The following is a 16252-nucleotide window of genomic DNA, read 5'->3' on the forward strand; positions in this document are numbered from 1 at the left end:
AAATGGTTTGCAATTAACTGGGATCCACTGGTTTTATCGTTTCAACCCTCGTCCAATTGAAAACTTTTCTCCCCCATGAGAATTTTGAAAAGTTGGCATACTTTCATATTTAAAAAAAAAAAAAACACTAAATTGGTCCAGGATATGCATTTTAAGTTTTAACCTGCCATCAGAATTTGCATCAGCATCCTCCCACCTTCACCTGAGGACACGCCTACTCTTGCGTCACTGCCTTGCGTACCCCGCCTCCTAAAGCCTTACCACCTTGTTTTTCATATCTTTTTGTCTTCTCAGGTACAGATAAGAAGGAAATGCAATTTTTTAGCATTTAAGATATATAAAAAAAAATACATGAACTGAAAATTATTTAGTCCGCTAGTAGTCTGTGTGTGATTCTCACCGCCTGGCAATTAACATTAGCCCCGCCCACCCGGTCCCTGCTATCTTTAGCCCCGCCCTCCCGGTCCCTGCTATCTTTAGCCCAGCTAACAGCGGCTCAGAGTGACAGGTTTAGCCAAGTGATAACATTCCTGACGACTTCTCTCGCCTGTGTGACGCTAAAGTGCGTTTCTGCCTGAGCGGAAAGATGGCGCAAAGACACTTCTCGGCTCTTTTCTGCTTCTGGTAACGGGAGAAGTGGATTCCGAGGATGCTGCTGCTTCTCCCCAGCTGGACGGAGCGGCTTTCCGCCGGGCTGCCGTTCGGCGTCTTTGTCGTTCTCCTCACCGCTGTTAGCGTTAGCATTTCAGGTAAGTTCAGTGGTGACATATTATGGGATGTTTCTGGTGGACGAGTTTATTTATGTTTGCTTCTAATAAACCCTAAAGAAGTGGACATAGATAGGAAAAGTTTTTATCTATCTAATTTTTTTAATGTAGTTTCTTTCTAATTAATTAGTTAAAATTAATTTTTGGTTGTAATTAAATCATACAACGGTCCTTTTATATTAACTATATTTCATCAGTCTAAACATGGTGTAAGAAACTTTATTTATTTATTTATTTATTTATTTTATTTTTTCTCTCAGGAGAAAGTAGTTACTCCATGCTCCAAGTCGCTAGAAGTCTTTATGTAATGTCATTTTGTCTGTCGATAATTTGCATATCCAAATACGTCACGTGAAGAAAGAAGAATAGACTATATTTTTTTCAGGGATAGTGTATAGAGAGTTGGTGCAGGATATTTTTTCGATGGAATAAAAACATGTAGCTATTCTCTTCCAGCAAGTTTGATAGCATCCGATATTGTTAGCATGTCGCTTATCCTACGTACATTACGTAACTCCATCTAATGGAGAATGAGCGTTGAATATGGTTTACGATATTGCGTGGTTGGCAAGACAACATGACGTCACACGTCAGATACCCTGTCCACACTTGGGATTTTGTACCGATACGATACTACTTTCGTACCGTATGGGTTTCGTACCGGTACAGTATCGGTACTGTAGCGATTCGCTGTAGTGTGGACAGATGAAGCGGTTCTGTATCGATACAAATATAATGCGCATGCGCAAAGTCACACACCTCAATTGATGTCTTCGCTGAATATTACCCTGTCCACACTAGGGATTTTGTACCGATACGAAACTACTTTCGTACCCCAACACCTGTCCACACTAGCAACTATACCGGTACTGTAGCGGTATAACTGTATCGGTACGAAACCCACAAATGTATGGGTTTCGTATCGGTACTGTAGCGCTTCGCTGTAGTGTGGACAGATGAAGCGGTTCTGTATCGATACAAATATAATGCGAAAACGAAACGACCGTGGAGCTACATGGAGCAAAGAAGGGGGGGGAGGAGGGAGAAAGTGAGATGGGAGAAAGGGAGATTTGTTTTCTTTGTTTCTTTCTCAACTGCCTCACGTGTTTTATATGATTCGACTGAATAAATGACCACCAGAAATACAGACCGTACACTGACAACAAAAAGCACACACACGTTGTTTCATCCGCCATATTCTCGGAAGGAAGTTACTCGGTAACCATGGAAACATTTCTCACACGCGCATTTCAACGACCGTGAAAGAAACCCGCAAACGTTTCTCACTAGTGTGGACAGATGCACTAAACTGTACCGGTATACTTTGTATCGATACAGTTATACAACTTTCGTACCGGTATAAGTGTGAACACAGCATAAAATAGTGAAGAACGGAGATTCGTTTTCTTTGTTTCTTTCTCAACTGCCTCGCTCGTTTTATACGATTCGACTGAATAAATGACCACCAGAAATACAGACTGTACATTGACAACAAAAAGCACACACACGTTGTTTCATCTGCCGGAAGGAAGTTACTCGGTAACCACGGAAACATTTCGCGCACGTGCATTTCAACTACCGTGAAAGAAAACCGCAAACATTTCTCGCTAGTGTGGACAGATGCACTAAACTGTACCGGTATACTTTGTGTCGATACAGTTATACCACTTTCGTACCGGTATATATGTGAACACAGCTAGAGATGTAAAACTTCTGCTCGACCGAGCGACTGTTGCTGTACCTGAAATCGCTCACTCGTTCACTACTCCCTACATAGGGAATTACTGTATAGAGGACTATATAGTCCTTTTTGGGGCCTCATAGGAAAAGTTTTTATCTATCTAACTTTTTACGTACTTTCTTTCTAACTAATTAATTAACCCCTTTTTGGTTGCAATTGAAAATCATACAACGGTCCTTTTAACTATATCTAACTATATGCCATCAAACTACATAGTCCTCATGGGGCCATCGCTCCTGTGGAGGACGGTCCCATGTGGACAGTTGAAAGTCACACTTGGAGGATGCTCTGGACTCTTACAGTAATGCTTTTATGGCTGAGGACTACTTGCTAACTTTAGGACTGCAGTTGTCATGAACAGTTTTGCGCTCAAGTTTCCATCAATGATGAGTTTATAACCTCAACGAAACAGACTTCATGTTAAAACTGTTAATGTTATAGTCATGTTGTCTGTAATCACCCAAATAAGGATGGGTTCCCTTTTGAGCCTGGTTCCTCTCGAGGTTTCTTCCTCATGTCGTCTGAGGGAGTTTTTCCTTGCCACTGTCGCCACAGGCGTGCTCATTGGGGATAGACTAGGGATAAAATTAGCTCATGTTTTACAGTAAGTCGTTCAAATTCTGTAAAGCTGCTTTGCGACAACGCTTATTGTTAAACGCACTATACAAATAGACTTGATTTGACTATATAGTGAGCTCATTGGTTAAATGAAAAAAAACAAAAAACGCTTTCGGACACTAGTCCGTCGCGCTGGTGTTTGTCATTACTGTCGCACAATTAAACCGTGCTGGATCAGTCGGCTGGTGGGTTTTCAAAATAATAAATACATGCATGTGTTTTTGTGATAAATCCATATTATACTGGGTGCATTTCCCACATTAATAAATACAAAGTACCTACATTTTTTTTAAATCAAGGCTGAATACTTTCTTCTTTGCTGCTGCCTTTTATTAAATCAAATTCGAGACTTTTTGATTTCTTTCAGCGTGACCGCAATGCATGATGGGATATATTGCTTTGGTTAGTGACCATTGGTTGTTCATTATTTTTCGTGGGATACTTTGAGTGCCCTACAGTATATAGGGTGTAAATAATCCTCACTAAGGTTTTGGACAGCACTACAAAATGGCGTTCTCGCTATATGGTGAGCAGGGAGCGATTTCGGACACAGGGTGTGACTATTTGTAAACAAACATGGCCACGAGGTTTGCTTTGTTAAATATGGAAGATTTTGAAAGGGAAAGATGCGCTGAACACCTGAAAGGAATATGTATGTATTTTATTATAATAATAATAATAAGGGCTTTTTTCATGGTATATCAGATATATTCCATTCAGCTAGCATGATGCTGAACTCGTCTTCGACTCATTCAATATCATGCTTGCTGAATGGAATATATTTGATATACCATGAAAAAAAGCCATTATTATTGAAAATCAACCACTTCAGGGTGATTCAAGAGCACTCGTTATTACATGGCTCATTTGAATACTTGATTCTGATTGGTCAGACCATTGCTTTGGAGCACATCGGTAGCAGAAGCAATAGGCTAATTTTTAAATCGTTTTGTCTTTTTATTTAGTAAAGTACCAATGTAGTAAGAGGGGTAATGTACAGTGATCATGTCATTATTGTGGAAAAAAAACACTCCTCCTGGGTGATTCAAGACACCTTCACTTTGTATCGAGGTCCTGCATCATTCTTTTGGGGTTTATTTCACAATAATGACTGATTTTAAATAATAAACAGATTTTTAAAAACGCGTTGTTGAACAGAGTAATTTTTGTAATAGTTGATGCAGGTTTATGTTCTGAGAGATTTGTTTTATGGAAGGAGTCTTGGTTTTAACAGTTAAAGTTTACAAGCTCCTGGAAGTCTTCAGGACAGAGCAGTTTGCGCTTTCCGGGTTCTCAGTATGAAGACAGGCTGTGTTTTGAGAGAGAGAGAGAGAGAGAGCTCTAACTGTGAGTGGAAGAAGAGAGTTTGATGAGGGAGTAACTTGATCATACCTATAATGGAAGTTAGAACAGGATCTACCTTGCCTCTCGGATGTTCCAAGATGTTAAAATGTATGACGTGTCGTTCGTTAATAGGTTAACCATTGTAATCATTGGCAAATTGCTGTTGTATAACAGTGGAATAACACTCGATGGGGAAAAAAAATGAAATCCTTCAATGGGGGGGATGCATTTTGCTGGATTAGTGCACTCCACTTGCGCATTGTGCCATATCCCCCCCCCCCCCCCCCCCCCCCCGCATTACTACTGTATAACAGTATTGTCTGTCGTGTTATTTACATGCATAACAGTAGCTCTGACAGCTGTTAGCAGCTGCAAGGGTGGTATTTAAAGCTCTTGTTTTAATGTTGTCATTTCTATCTTTACATCTTGGGTTCCACATAAATACATTAAAATGTGTTGTGGTTTTTTTTTTGGCCAGATCACCTTCCACTAATGTCAATAATTACATCACTTCCCCCCCCATCAATCAACATTATGATCAAGATTGTCTCATGTTTGTTTTAAAGACTGTTTTGCAAATAGACTGAACAGAGCAAGCTATTGTTGAAAATACAGGAAACATGACATCAAGTACTTTTTTCAAACAAATTTTATTAAAATGCACTTCCTAGCACGATGTAAACAGTTCTTTCTAAAATGAAAACAGTCAAGCATGGATTGTGTATTTTAAAATTTAAACTCCATACGGCCTTTCAGTTTCATAAAATCTGTGAAATTTAGTTCCCCCTGAAATTTGGTCATTGTGATTTTATATGTTTATTTCTGCAATATCTCAAAAAAAAAAAAAAACCCCGGGGCATTCTGTGGCTGGGGAGTTATTTAATTTGAAGGGATACCTGAGCAAATAATGTGCATGAAATCGCTCCCTTCGTGCAGTCAAGCGGACAGAGGAAGTCCGTGTGCGCATGCGCAGGTTTACCACCACCACCACCTTCTTCTTTTGGGTTTTACGGCAGTTGGCATCCAGTGTTGCATTACTGCCATCTACAGGTTTACTTTGAGCATGCACTGACGGTTCCATCATTCTGTCACTAAACGAACAGCTGATCGCACCAAGGTGCTTGCTGACCGCCGATATTTATTAGTTTGGTCCTGCGTTTCCTTTCCTTTGTATATAACACAATGTCTTTTCTTCTCGCTTTCCGTTATTGTAGTCTTTCACGTTTCATTCACATATTCCATTTTTCTCTCCTGTTTCAAATTTGTATACCGCAATGCCTTGTGTGAACGGGGAAAGCCCACCACGTCATGCATGATGTATCTTGAACTGGGTTATGGTGAAGCAGGAAAAAATAGTGGAGAATTTAGGGCCACATGGCCGTAAATTCATTAAATGTTCTATTTAAAAAAAATTTGAAGTCTGTGATTTCAAATTCAGTAGCTTTCGGTCCACTAAACAAAAATAATTGGGTGTTGGAAAATTCTTTTTAATGACCTAAACTTGAAAAATCTGAAAGGCAGTACAGCTTTAAATATGTTTTAAATACCGAATACAGCGACATTATTTGAGTTGATTTTATGGTTTTAACGAAAAAAAAACCATGAATCACTTTTATTTTAATTTATCATTGCTCTGGCTTTTTCTTGTACTTCTCTTTGCATTCCTGTGTACAGCTGAGGAACAGCAGTGTTAGAAAAATATTTGCGACTCAAGTCATAATGAGAATCATCCATCTGATGTGAGGAGACATTTTAACATTTTTGGAAGGAGCCTCCAGTGTTAGAGCTTTGTAACAGTCCGAGGTCAAGCTGTAACCAAGTTTTCCAACACAGGAAAGTCTTCATGATCACTTCTGAGTAAAACTTGCTGTATTATAATCTTCGAAAGGGAGGAAACAGAGAGACCGGTGAAGGAGAGTCATTTATAGCTGTGATAATGTAACTGATAATGGGCGCTAAATGGCTTCCTGGACATTCCACGGCATTAAATGTAACTGTAAATGGATAAGTATGCGTCATTCATTAATTGATAAATTGTGATTATTGGTGATCAACAGGAATAAATTAATAAAATACTTTTCTTTCTGAACAGTCTGTTTTTACTCTCAAGGTGAATGATTTTATATTTTGCACAAGATTTGATTGTGTTTTTAGTTCAGTTCAACTTCAATCATCTTCATCTCCGACTTTTTTTTTTAAATTATTTTCGGATTTATTTAGCTTCAGTAACTAAAATGCATTTTGCATTTTAATATAATCCGTGATCTGTTGCTGCGGCCTGATCCGGTTTAAGAGGTGAGGGATTATCCTGAGCCGTTCTGTATTCCATCGCTTCCTGTTTGGCTCTTTTTATATGCACCCTCCCGCATAATCTTCATAAACTTGAACAGCTGGGGTTTCCCCATCGTCTCTTGTCGAGCCTCTGCTCCATCTGTCTGCATTTGTACCCTCGTCTCTTGATTGAGAGCCACCGAAGTAATCTGAGATGAGATTAACTTTAATAAGAAGAAATCCTTTACGCTTTTGGAGAGACAAAACGTGACCCATGCAGCAGAAAATGTTCCTCCTGTGAGAGTGGATATGCTGGTCGTCTTGAATGTTTTAATATTTTAAATGCGTTCAGAAGGTACAGTGTTAGAAAATTCAGCTTTGTTATGGAAATGTGCAAGCATTATAATGTAGGCATTATAAGGGTCCCCCCCGTGTTGGCCCGGCTGCAGGACTAATCTGTAAAACACTGTGCTTGTGGTTTAATTCTGTAAAGTATATCCCTGTGGATCGTCCCACCACTGTTTTGTTGATCTGTAATCTTTGTTAATCCTCTGCAGCCCAAAACGCTCCTGGAAACTTTGACTCGCTGTCGCTATTGGCGCTTGTAAGGCGTGATAATGAATAACCTATTTACTGTTTTCCAGGCAAATGTCAACCTTCTTTTCAGGAAAGTTAAGCTGTGAGAGGGGAAAGGGAAAGGCAGCAGCACTGAAGATAAAGCCTGTAGCGTGAGACGAGAACAGGTGCATCCTGATCCTTACCCACTGCTGTGCTGTAATGGTCGTGCTCACTTTTTTTTTTTTAATAAACGCTCCCACATGAGCCAGAGATCCATTCACGTCATGTTCAAACATTGAAATGATGCACCTCAAACATGCATGTGTGTGTTTTACAGCATTGTTGAGTACACACAGTTTTATAAGTTCATTGCATGCTGGTCTATTGATCTTGTCTCGAGGAACACCTCTAAGGTAAACCTGAGAACAGATCGGGTCATTGGCTTGAACCGAGACATGTGGTCGGCTCCTAGATTGTCGTCATTCGAGCTTCTTCCAAGTCCTTTGGCGCAATAAGGAAGTTCCACCATTTTTGTGTTTTAAGTCTTTTTGTAAAAACCCAACTTTTTGTTTTGTCATAGGACCGTCCTATAATATTAGGCATATCAGACGCTCGCTGGCCGTGCTGTGAAAATTGTGCGTGCGGACGCTTAAACACTTGAATGTTTTCTATCATGAATGCTATCATTTAAAAAGCTTATTTCTGCTTTCCAAAGAAACGTATGTCGTTAAGTTTTGTTCAATACCTTGGGAGTAACGGCAGGTTGGTCAGTACAACAGAGTACACTCTTTGCTCGCGGGACGTCGGGAAACTGCCGGTGCTTTTCTTTTTGAGTCACGGGAAAGTGCTCGGGCTCTCTCTCCTGATCGGTTTCTGACTCTATTACTCGTGAATATCAATCAGAACTTTTTATAGGTTATGTTCTCTACAATAGCTCTCACTGTTTCTGATGAAGTATTCAGCAAAATTTTCCGTCAGATAATTTTGATGTTCTGCTTCACGGGAGACTTTTGAAGTGAGTTTTCATAGCTTTACCTACTTATTTTTTTCAAATCAAACTGATTTCATGTAAATAAATAGCTGTTTTAGAATATAACTGTACTTGTGATGAAAAATATTGAGATCTTAGTGGTCGGAATTATGTATTTTATAAAACTGGAAGTCAGAAACGTGAGTGTCAGTTTCAGTTCAATTAACTGGAATTTTTACTGGATGTGGATCACGTGGGTTTTTTTTTTCCGAGGTTCACCTTGAAAGCTGTGAATATTAATCAAAATCATCATTTATATTCTTTCATATAAACACTAGTAGGCCAAACTTTTGAGAAATACAAAGGCCTACAGAGCACAAAGAGGGTATTTAGAAATAATCTTTTATTACTTTTTTATTTTGATAGAGAACGGTAGATGTGAATGACATTCAATGCTTATTTTTGCATATTTTATAATTAACACTGATTCCTCCTCCTTTGTGATGTATAAATGAGACTTAAGATCAGCTTTATATTGCGCAAATAAAGTGAAATTTGAAGAAGAGTTTACCGATTTAACATTTAGCCTAGTTAGTACTAATTAATACTTGTATATTAAAAAAAACGATTCCAAAGAAGTTGGGACAAAGTACAGATTTTAAATAACGGAATGCAATAATTTACAAATCTCAAACTGATATTGTATTCACAATAGAACATGGACAACATATCAAATGTCGAAAGTGAGATTTTGAAATTTCATGCCAAATATTGGCTCATTTGAAATTTCATGACAGCAACACATCTCAAAGTTGGGACAGGGGCAATAAGAGGCTGGAAAAGTTAAAGGTACAAAAAAGGAACAGCTGGAGGACCAAATTGCAACTCATTAGGTCAATTGGCAATAGGTCATTAACATGACTGGGTATAAAAAGAGCATCTTGGAGTGGCAGCGGCTCTCAGAAGTAAAGATGGGAAGAGGATCACCAATCCCCCTAATTCTGCGCCGACAAATAGTGGAGCAATATCAGAAAGGAGTTCGACAGTGTAAAATTGCAAAGAGTTTGAACATATGATCATCTACAGTGCATAATATCATCCAAAGATTCAGAGAATCTGGAAGAATTTCTGTGCGTAAGGGTCAAGGCCGGAAAACCATACTGGGCGCCCGTGATCTTCGGGCCCTTAGATGGCACTGCATCACATGCAGGCATGCTTCTGTATTGGAAATCACAAAATGGGCTCAGGAATATTTCCAGAGAACATTATCTGTGAACACAATTCACCGTGCCATCCGCCGTTGCCAGCGAAAACTCTATAGTTCAAAGAAGAAGCCGTATCTAAACATGATCCAGAAGCGCAGACGTCTTCTCTGGGCCAAGGCTCATTTAAAATGGACTGTGGCAAAGTGGAAAACTGTTCTGTGGTCAGACGAATCAAAATGTGAAGTTCTTTATGGAAATCAGGGACGCCGTGTCATTCGGACTAAAGAGGAGAAGGACGACCCGAGTTGTTATCGGCACTCAGTTCAGAAGCCTGCATCTCTGATGGTATGGGGTTGCATTAGTGCGTGTGGCATGGGCAGCTTACACATCTGGAAAGACCCCATCAATGCTGAAAGGTATATCCAGGTTATAGAGCAACATATGTTCCCATCCAGACGACGTCTCTTTCAGGGAAGACTTTGCATTTTCCAACATGACAATGCCAAACCACATACTGCATCAATTCCAGCATCATGGCTGCGTAGAAGAAGGGTCCGGGTACTGGACTGGCCAGCCTGCAGTCCAGATCTTTTACCCATAGAAAACATTTGGCGCATCATAAAACGGAAGATACGACAAAATGACCTAAGACAGTTGAGCAACTAGAATCCTACATTAGACAAGAATGGGTTAACATTCCTATCCCTAAACTTGAGCAACTTGTTTCCTCAGTCTCCAGACGTTTACAGACTGTTGTAAAGAGAAAAGGGGATGTCTCACAGTGGTAAACATGGCCTTGTCCCAACTTTTTTGAGATGTGGTGTTGTCCTGAAATTTAAAATCACCTAATTTTTCTCTTTAAATGATACATTTTCTCAGTTTAAACATTTGATATGTCCTCTATGTTCTATTCTGAATAAACTATGGAATTTTGAAACTTCCACATCATTGCATTCCGTTTTTATTTACAATTTGTACTTTGTCCCAACTTTTTTTGGAATCGGGGTTTTGTGTGCGCGCGCACATGTATATATGTAAAATTTGATCTCATTCGTTAATGAGGCCCATTTTGGACCGTGTTATCCTAATACAGAATATTACAGCAGTTTTCCAAAAATTAAACTTTTTTTTTTTCCCCTCAGTCTTTGTAATATCTCGAGCGGATAAACATTTTAATTCTGTAAAAAGTATGTTCTGTGTTTTAATTCTGAATTCAGTGAGAGCAGTTTCAAGCAATTTGAACTGAATTTTAATTTTCATCTGATATGCCTAATAACTTGTTTGTTTTTTAATACTCTACGTTGTCGTTTGAGTGCTGATAATTTTTTTTCAGCCAAATCAAATGTTTTAATGTGGCAGAACATGCATTTTCAAATGATATTACCAATGATATGCCATACTATATATAAATGACTTTTTTTTTTTTAAAAGACATGTTAGTGTGATTGAATAAGTCATTAATTTTATTCTTTGAGAATACCTTTTACGGTCATTGAAACTTCTTGAAATCAGGACAAACTCGAAGGACTGTTATGGCCCTTTTCCACTACCCTTTTTCAGCTCACTTCAGCCCGACACGGCTCGCGTTTCGACTACCAAAAACCAGCACGACTCAGCTCGCTTCAGCCCTGCTTAGCCCCTAAAACTCGCACCGTTTTGGAGTGGGGCTGAAGCGAGCCAAGCCGTGCCGAGTGGGGCTGGGGGCGTGAGCAGACACTCCCCTGTGCACTGATTGGTGAGGAGGAGTGTCCTCACATGCCCACACACGTCCCAGCACGCTCGCGGGACCTGTAAACACCGCAAACCCGGAAGGAGAAGAATTACGAATTACGAGAATTTCTGAAGCCTTATGCGCCTCGCCTCATCTATACGCTCTTGCCAGTATCTGTTGGCGTTGTCGGTGACAACAAGCCACAGCACCAAGACCAGCAACACTAACGACTCTATGTCCTCCATGTTTATTGTTTACTATTCGGGTCGTGAGACTACCGCTTAAAAGATCACTGATGTCACTGTTTGCGCTGCTTAACGACATCACGTGACGTCCACCCACTTTCGCTAACTCCACCCAATGTGTCCACCCACTTCCAGCCAGCACGGTTCGGCGCGGTTGTAGTCGAAATGCAACTCCAACAGCCCCGCTCAGCACGACACGGCTCAGCCCGACTCAGCCGCGTTTGTAGTGGAAAAGCGGCATTATTTGAAGTTGGTGTCTTTGTGGTTGGGAAATGTGCTCACTGATTTTAGCTTTTTTTTTTTTTTTTTTTTAAACAAACTATTCATATACTCATTCACCTTCAACAGGGTTATAGTTTAATTGTTTTTAGTGTTTTATCATTGATGCTGAGTATATGATATGTTCTACTGAAATTAGAGGTGCAGTGCAAAAGATTTCTTTGTTGAAAATGAAAAAAAAAATTGCTGAATTAAATAAAAATATTTTAAGTCAGTCTTGGATACATCCTGGAGTTTCATGCCCTACCTTAATGCCTCGGTCACAACCGGCCGTACGTGCTCCTACGGCCGGTCTACGTGCAAGAAACGCACGGAGGGCGCGCGTGTGACGTGCTGATTTTCGAGCCGTAGACTGGCCGCAGACCGGCCGCAGAGGTTCTTTGTCATGTCAAACAAACTCTACGGGCGCTTACGTTTTTTTCAGGTTGCAAGACAAACTTGGGGCCAACGTGCGTCTTTCTCCACGAACAAAAAAAAAAACCGCAGCGATTTGGGGAAATGCCAAAAATCGCATGGCCAAAAAATCGTACGTCCGGTTGTGACCTAGGCTTAAGCAGAAATGTGTTTTGCTTATAAGCAAGTACAACAACCAAAATCTCATCTCATTATCTCCAGCCGCTTTATCCTATTCTACAGGGTCGCAGGCAAGCTGGAGCCTATCCCAGCTGACTACGGGCGAAAGGCGGGGTACACCCTGGACAAGTCGCCAGGTCATCACGGCTGACACACAGACAACCATTCACACTCACATTCACACCTACGGTCAATTTAGAGTACAACAACCAAAATGCCAAAAAACAATCCATAAATTAGTTATTGTGAAAGCTTAGTAGACAGGGAAGAAAATGATGACAAAGGAGACAGGAAAAACAGACGGTCCTCTTTTATTAGTTTTGCATTTTCTAGTGCTATGTTTTTGGCGCACTCATGCCAAAATACATGCGCACAAAACCAAAACCAACCGGAAACAGCTGAAACCAGTGAAACCAGCTAAACGTTCACATCTCAATGATGCCACAGCCATCTGTGACCAGGAGCCTAGGGAGCAAAATTGCAGAAGAGGGCAGATAGGACTTTCCCAAGGCTGTTACGCTGCCCTGTGGTACAGAATGAGCAGCAGTTTGAAAAGGTTTGGTTTGCTGGTTTCACACGTCTCCTAGAAAGCTCTTGTTTAGCCTTCATCCTCCCTGGTTGGAAGCGGTTGTATGACTGGGGAGAGTGATCAAAATGGGCATGACCTGTATTTAATTTTTTAAACCTAACAGACCTGGTACTGGGTCTGATAGAACGGTACTATAATTGACTTCTGGTTAAAAAAAAAAAGCTGTTTTGGTAAGTTCAAACCTTAGTAAAATTTTGTAGTCTGTATGTTCATACTTTTATGGCATTTCTATTGTGTGTGGGGTTGGGTGTTTTTTTTTTTTTTTTTTTTGGGTCCAGGTGTGGTCACAGTGTTGCTGAATGAAAAGCGTGGTATCTTTATCCATGGGCCCATTGCTATCATGGTATTTATCCTTTGGTTTATCACACTTTCCTCAGATACACTAACGGTCCCAATGTTCCTGACACTGGAAATATCGTCTCTGGGCTCTTGCATATCCATACAGACCAAAATAATGTGTATTGATGTGATAATTGTGGCACTATTTTTGATTAATTTTGGGTGTGTCTGTCTAGCCGAGCCCTACCTCCCAGCACCCTAGGGCTTAAAAGGTTTAAAAAAAATTACTTTATCACAATGACCTCTTGTTTGGCTCAAGTTTAAATTGGCGAATGTACGGTTAGCTCTGTCTTTCCCTGGTGTCAGACTGCGAATGAAAAGCACATAAATAGCCCGCTGTAAACCATCACTAACTACCTGCTGTTTCTCTATAACGTCCCCTTTTCTTGATAGCCAGTGCTTTCCAGAGTAAACTACAGTGGTGCTTGAAAGTTTGTGAACCCTTTAGAATTTTCTATATTTCTGCATAAATATGACCTAAAACATCATCAGATTTTCACACAAGTCCTAAAAGTAGATAAAGAGAACCCAGTTAAACAAATGAGACAAAAATATTATACTTGGTCATTTATTTATTGAGGAAAATGATCCAATATTACATATCTGTGAGTGGCAAAAGTATGTGAACCTTTGCTTTCAGTATCTCGTGTGACCCCCTTGTGCAGCAATAACTGCAACTAAACATTTCCGGTAACTGTTGATCAGTCCTGCACACCGGCTTGGAGGAATTTTAGCCCGTTCCTCCGTACAGAACAGCTTCAACTCTGGGATGTTGGTGGGTTTCCTCACATGAACTGCTCACTTCAGGTCCTTCCACAACATTCTGATTGGATTAAGGTCAGGACTTTGACTTGGCCATTCCAAAACATTAGCTTTATTCTTCTTGAACCATTCTTTGGTAGAACGACTTGCGTGCTTAAGGTCGTTGTCTTGCTGCATGACCCACCTTCTCTTGAGATTCAGTTCATGGACAGATGTCCTGACGTTTTCCTTTAGAATTTGCTGGTATAATTCAGAATTCATTGTTCCATCAATGATGGCAAGCGGTCCTGGCCTAAATGCAGCAAAACAGGCCCAAACCACGATACTACCACCACCATGTTTCACAGATGGGATAAGGTTATTATGTTGGAATGCAGTGTTTTCTTTTCTCCAAACATAACACTTCTCATTTAAACCTAAAAGTTCTATTTTGGTCTCATCCGTTCACAAAACATTTTTCCAGTAGCCTTTTGGCTCGTCCGTGTGATCGTTAGCAAACTGCAGACGAGCAGCAATGTTCTTTTTTGGAGAGCAGTGGCTTTCTCCTTGCAACCCTGTCATGCACACCAGTGTTGTTCAGTGTTTTCCTAATGGTTGATTCATGAACATTTGGCTAATGTGAGAGAGGCCTTCAGTTGCTTAGAAGTTACCCTGGAGTCCTTTGTGACCTCGCCGACTATTGCACACCTTGCTCTTGGAGTGATCTTTGTTGGTCGACCACTCCTGGGGAGGGTAACAATGGTCTTGAATTTCCTCCATTTGTACACAATCTGTCTGACTGTGGATTGGTGGAGTCCAAACTCTTTAGAGATGGTTTTGTAATCTTTTCCAGCCTGATGAGCATCAACAATGCTTTTTCTGAGGTCCTCAGAAATCTCCTTTGTTCGTGCCATGATACACTTCCACAAACGTGTTGTGAAGATCAGACTTCAATAGATCCCTGTTCTTTAAATAAAACAGGGTGCCCACTCACACCTGATTGTCATCCCATTGATTGAAAACACCGGACTCTAATTTCACCTTCAAATTAACTGCTAATCCTAGCGGTTTTCATACTTTTGCCGCTCACAGATATGTAATATTGGATCATTTTCGTCAATAAATAAATGACCAAGTATATTTCTCATTTGTTTAACTGGGTTCTTTTTATCTACTTTTAGGACTTGTGTGAAAATCTGATGATATTTTAGGTCATATTTATGCAGAAATACAGAAAATTCTAAAGGGTTCACAAACTTTCAAGCACCACTGTGCAACTCCACAACAAATGCAGTTAAATTAACCACTGTTAGATGTGTAACTCTGGTGAGCCACAAGGTAATCCGTGAAAAGTCTTTGAACACTGCTTTGATTCCACAAAGAAGCCATTTGACTGACTTGAAAGATAAGCCACATCAAGTGGTGATCAGAACCATGTAGAATATGTTAGGAAAGTGCAATGATGTACAGTTATCTCTAATAAAAATGTCACCGTTTAGAAACTACTTGATTTAACTTTTCCACTTCTCCATGAAAAACCAAAATGTGTTCACCATGTGTTCTTCCATCTGCTAATTAACCATCTACACAATATGGCTAAAGGTTTGTGGACACGTGCATGGGATTTTTTTTTTTTTTTTTTTTTTAAATTAACATCCTATTCCAGATTTATAATGGCCTCCATTCTTCTGGGAAGGCTTTCTCAGAGATTTTGGAGCATGGCTATGGGGATTTGTGTTCGTTCAGCTCCAAGAGCATTAATGAGGTCAGAACCACATGGGTGCGATGGTCAGGTGTCCACGTTCTCACGTACCTGTAGTTTTGGCCATGTAGTCGATCTGTAGTACAAGCAGACTTCGTCTTAGAAACACAACGGTGGGAGGGAGGGAGATGTCGCATGAGAATGCAGTTAGGATTTCCCAGAAGGAACAAAGTACAGTAGTGAAAGGTTTCTGGCATGCAGAGAAAAGAAATGGGTAAATGAAGTGTACTCTGCCATCTGCGTGATCTAAAACTGGTTCCCTTTGTTTGCAGGCAGAGCTGTTCTTTAAGCAGCAGTAGCATAGAGATAAGATGCTACTGGAGCTGGCCTTGCCTTTCACGTCCTTGTCTATCTCACATTCTCATTCTGTGATGGTTGGCCTGTTTTTCTCTCCAGAATGAGAAGGTTGGTTAGAGACGGGCCAAAATGTTTATTGTAACTTTTGTTAATGTATGGGGTGGGTTTGTTTGTTTTAATTTCCTGATGTATTTTGACCCCTGAGGCTCGGTCATCCTGGGTAATTCCCAGCACACGAATGA

The 16252-nt window shown here is 40.3% G+C and overlaps 1 protein-coding gene across 1 annotated transcript in view; it reads left to right on the forward strand.

Moving 5' to 3' along the window:
• The first annotated feature begins 493 nt into the window (after window positions 1–493).
• Window positions 494–16252, forward strand: part of npdc1a (neural proliferation, differentiation and control, 1a) — a 64558-nt gene continuing 48799 nt past the window's right edge. Inside the window, exon 1 of the mRNA XM_060935560.1 lies at window positions 494–749. Within this exon, the coding sequence (XP_060791543.1) occupies window positions 650–749 (100 nt within the window). The 5' untranslated portion in view covers window positions 494–649. The remainder of the gene's footprint in view (window positions 750–16252) is intronic.

The sequence above is a fragment of the Neoarius graeffei genome, chromosome 12 (genome assembly GCF_027579695.1).
Source record: "Neoarius graeffei isolate fNeoGra1 chromosome 12, fNeoGra1.pri, whole genome shotgun sequence".
Lineage (NCBI taxonomy): Eukaryota > Metazoa > Chordata > Actinopteri > Siluriformes > Ariidae > Neoarius > Neoarius graeffei.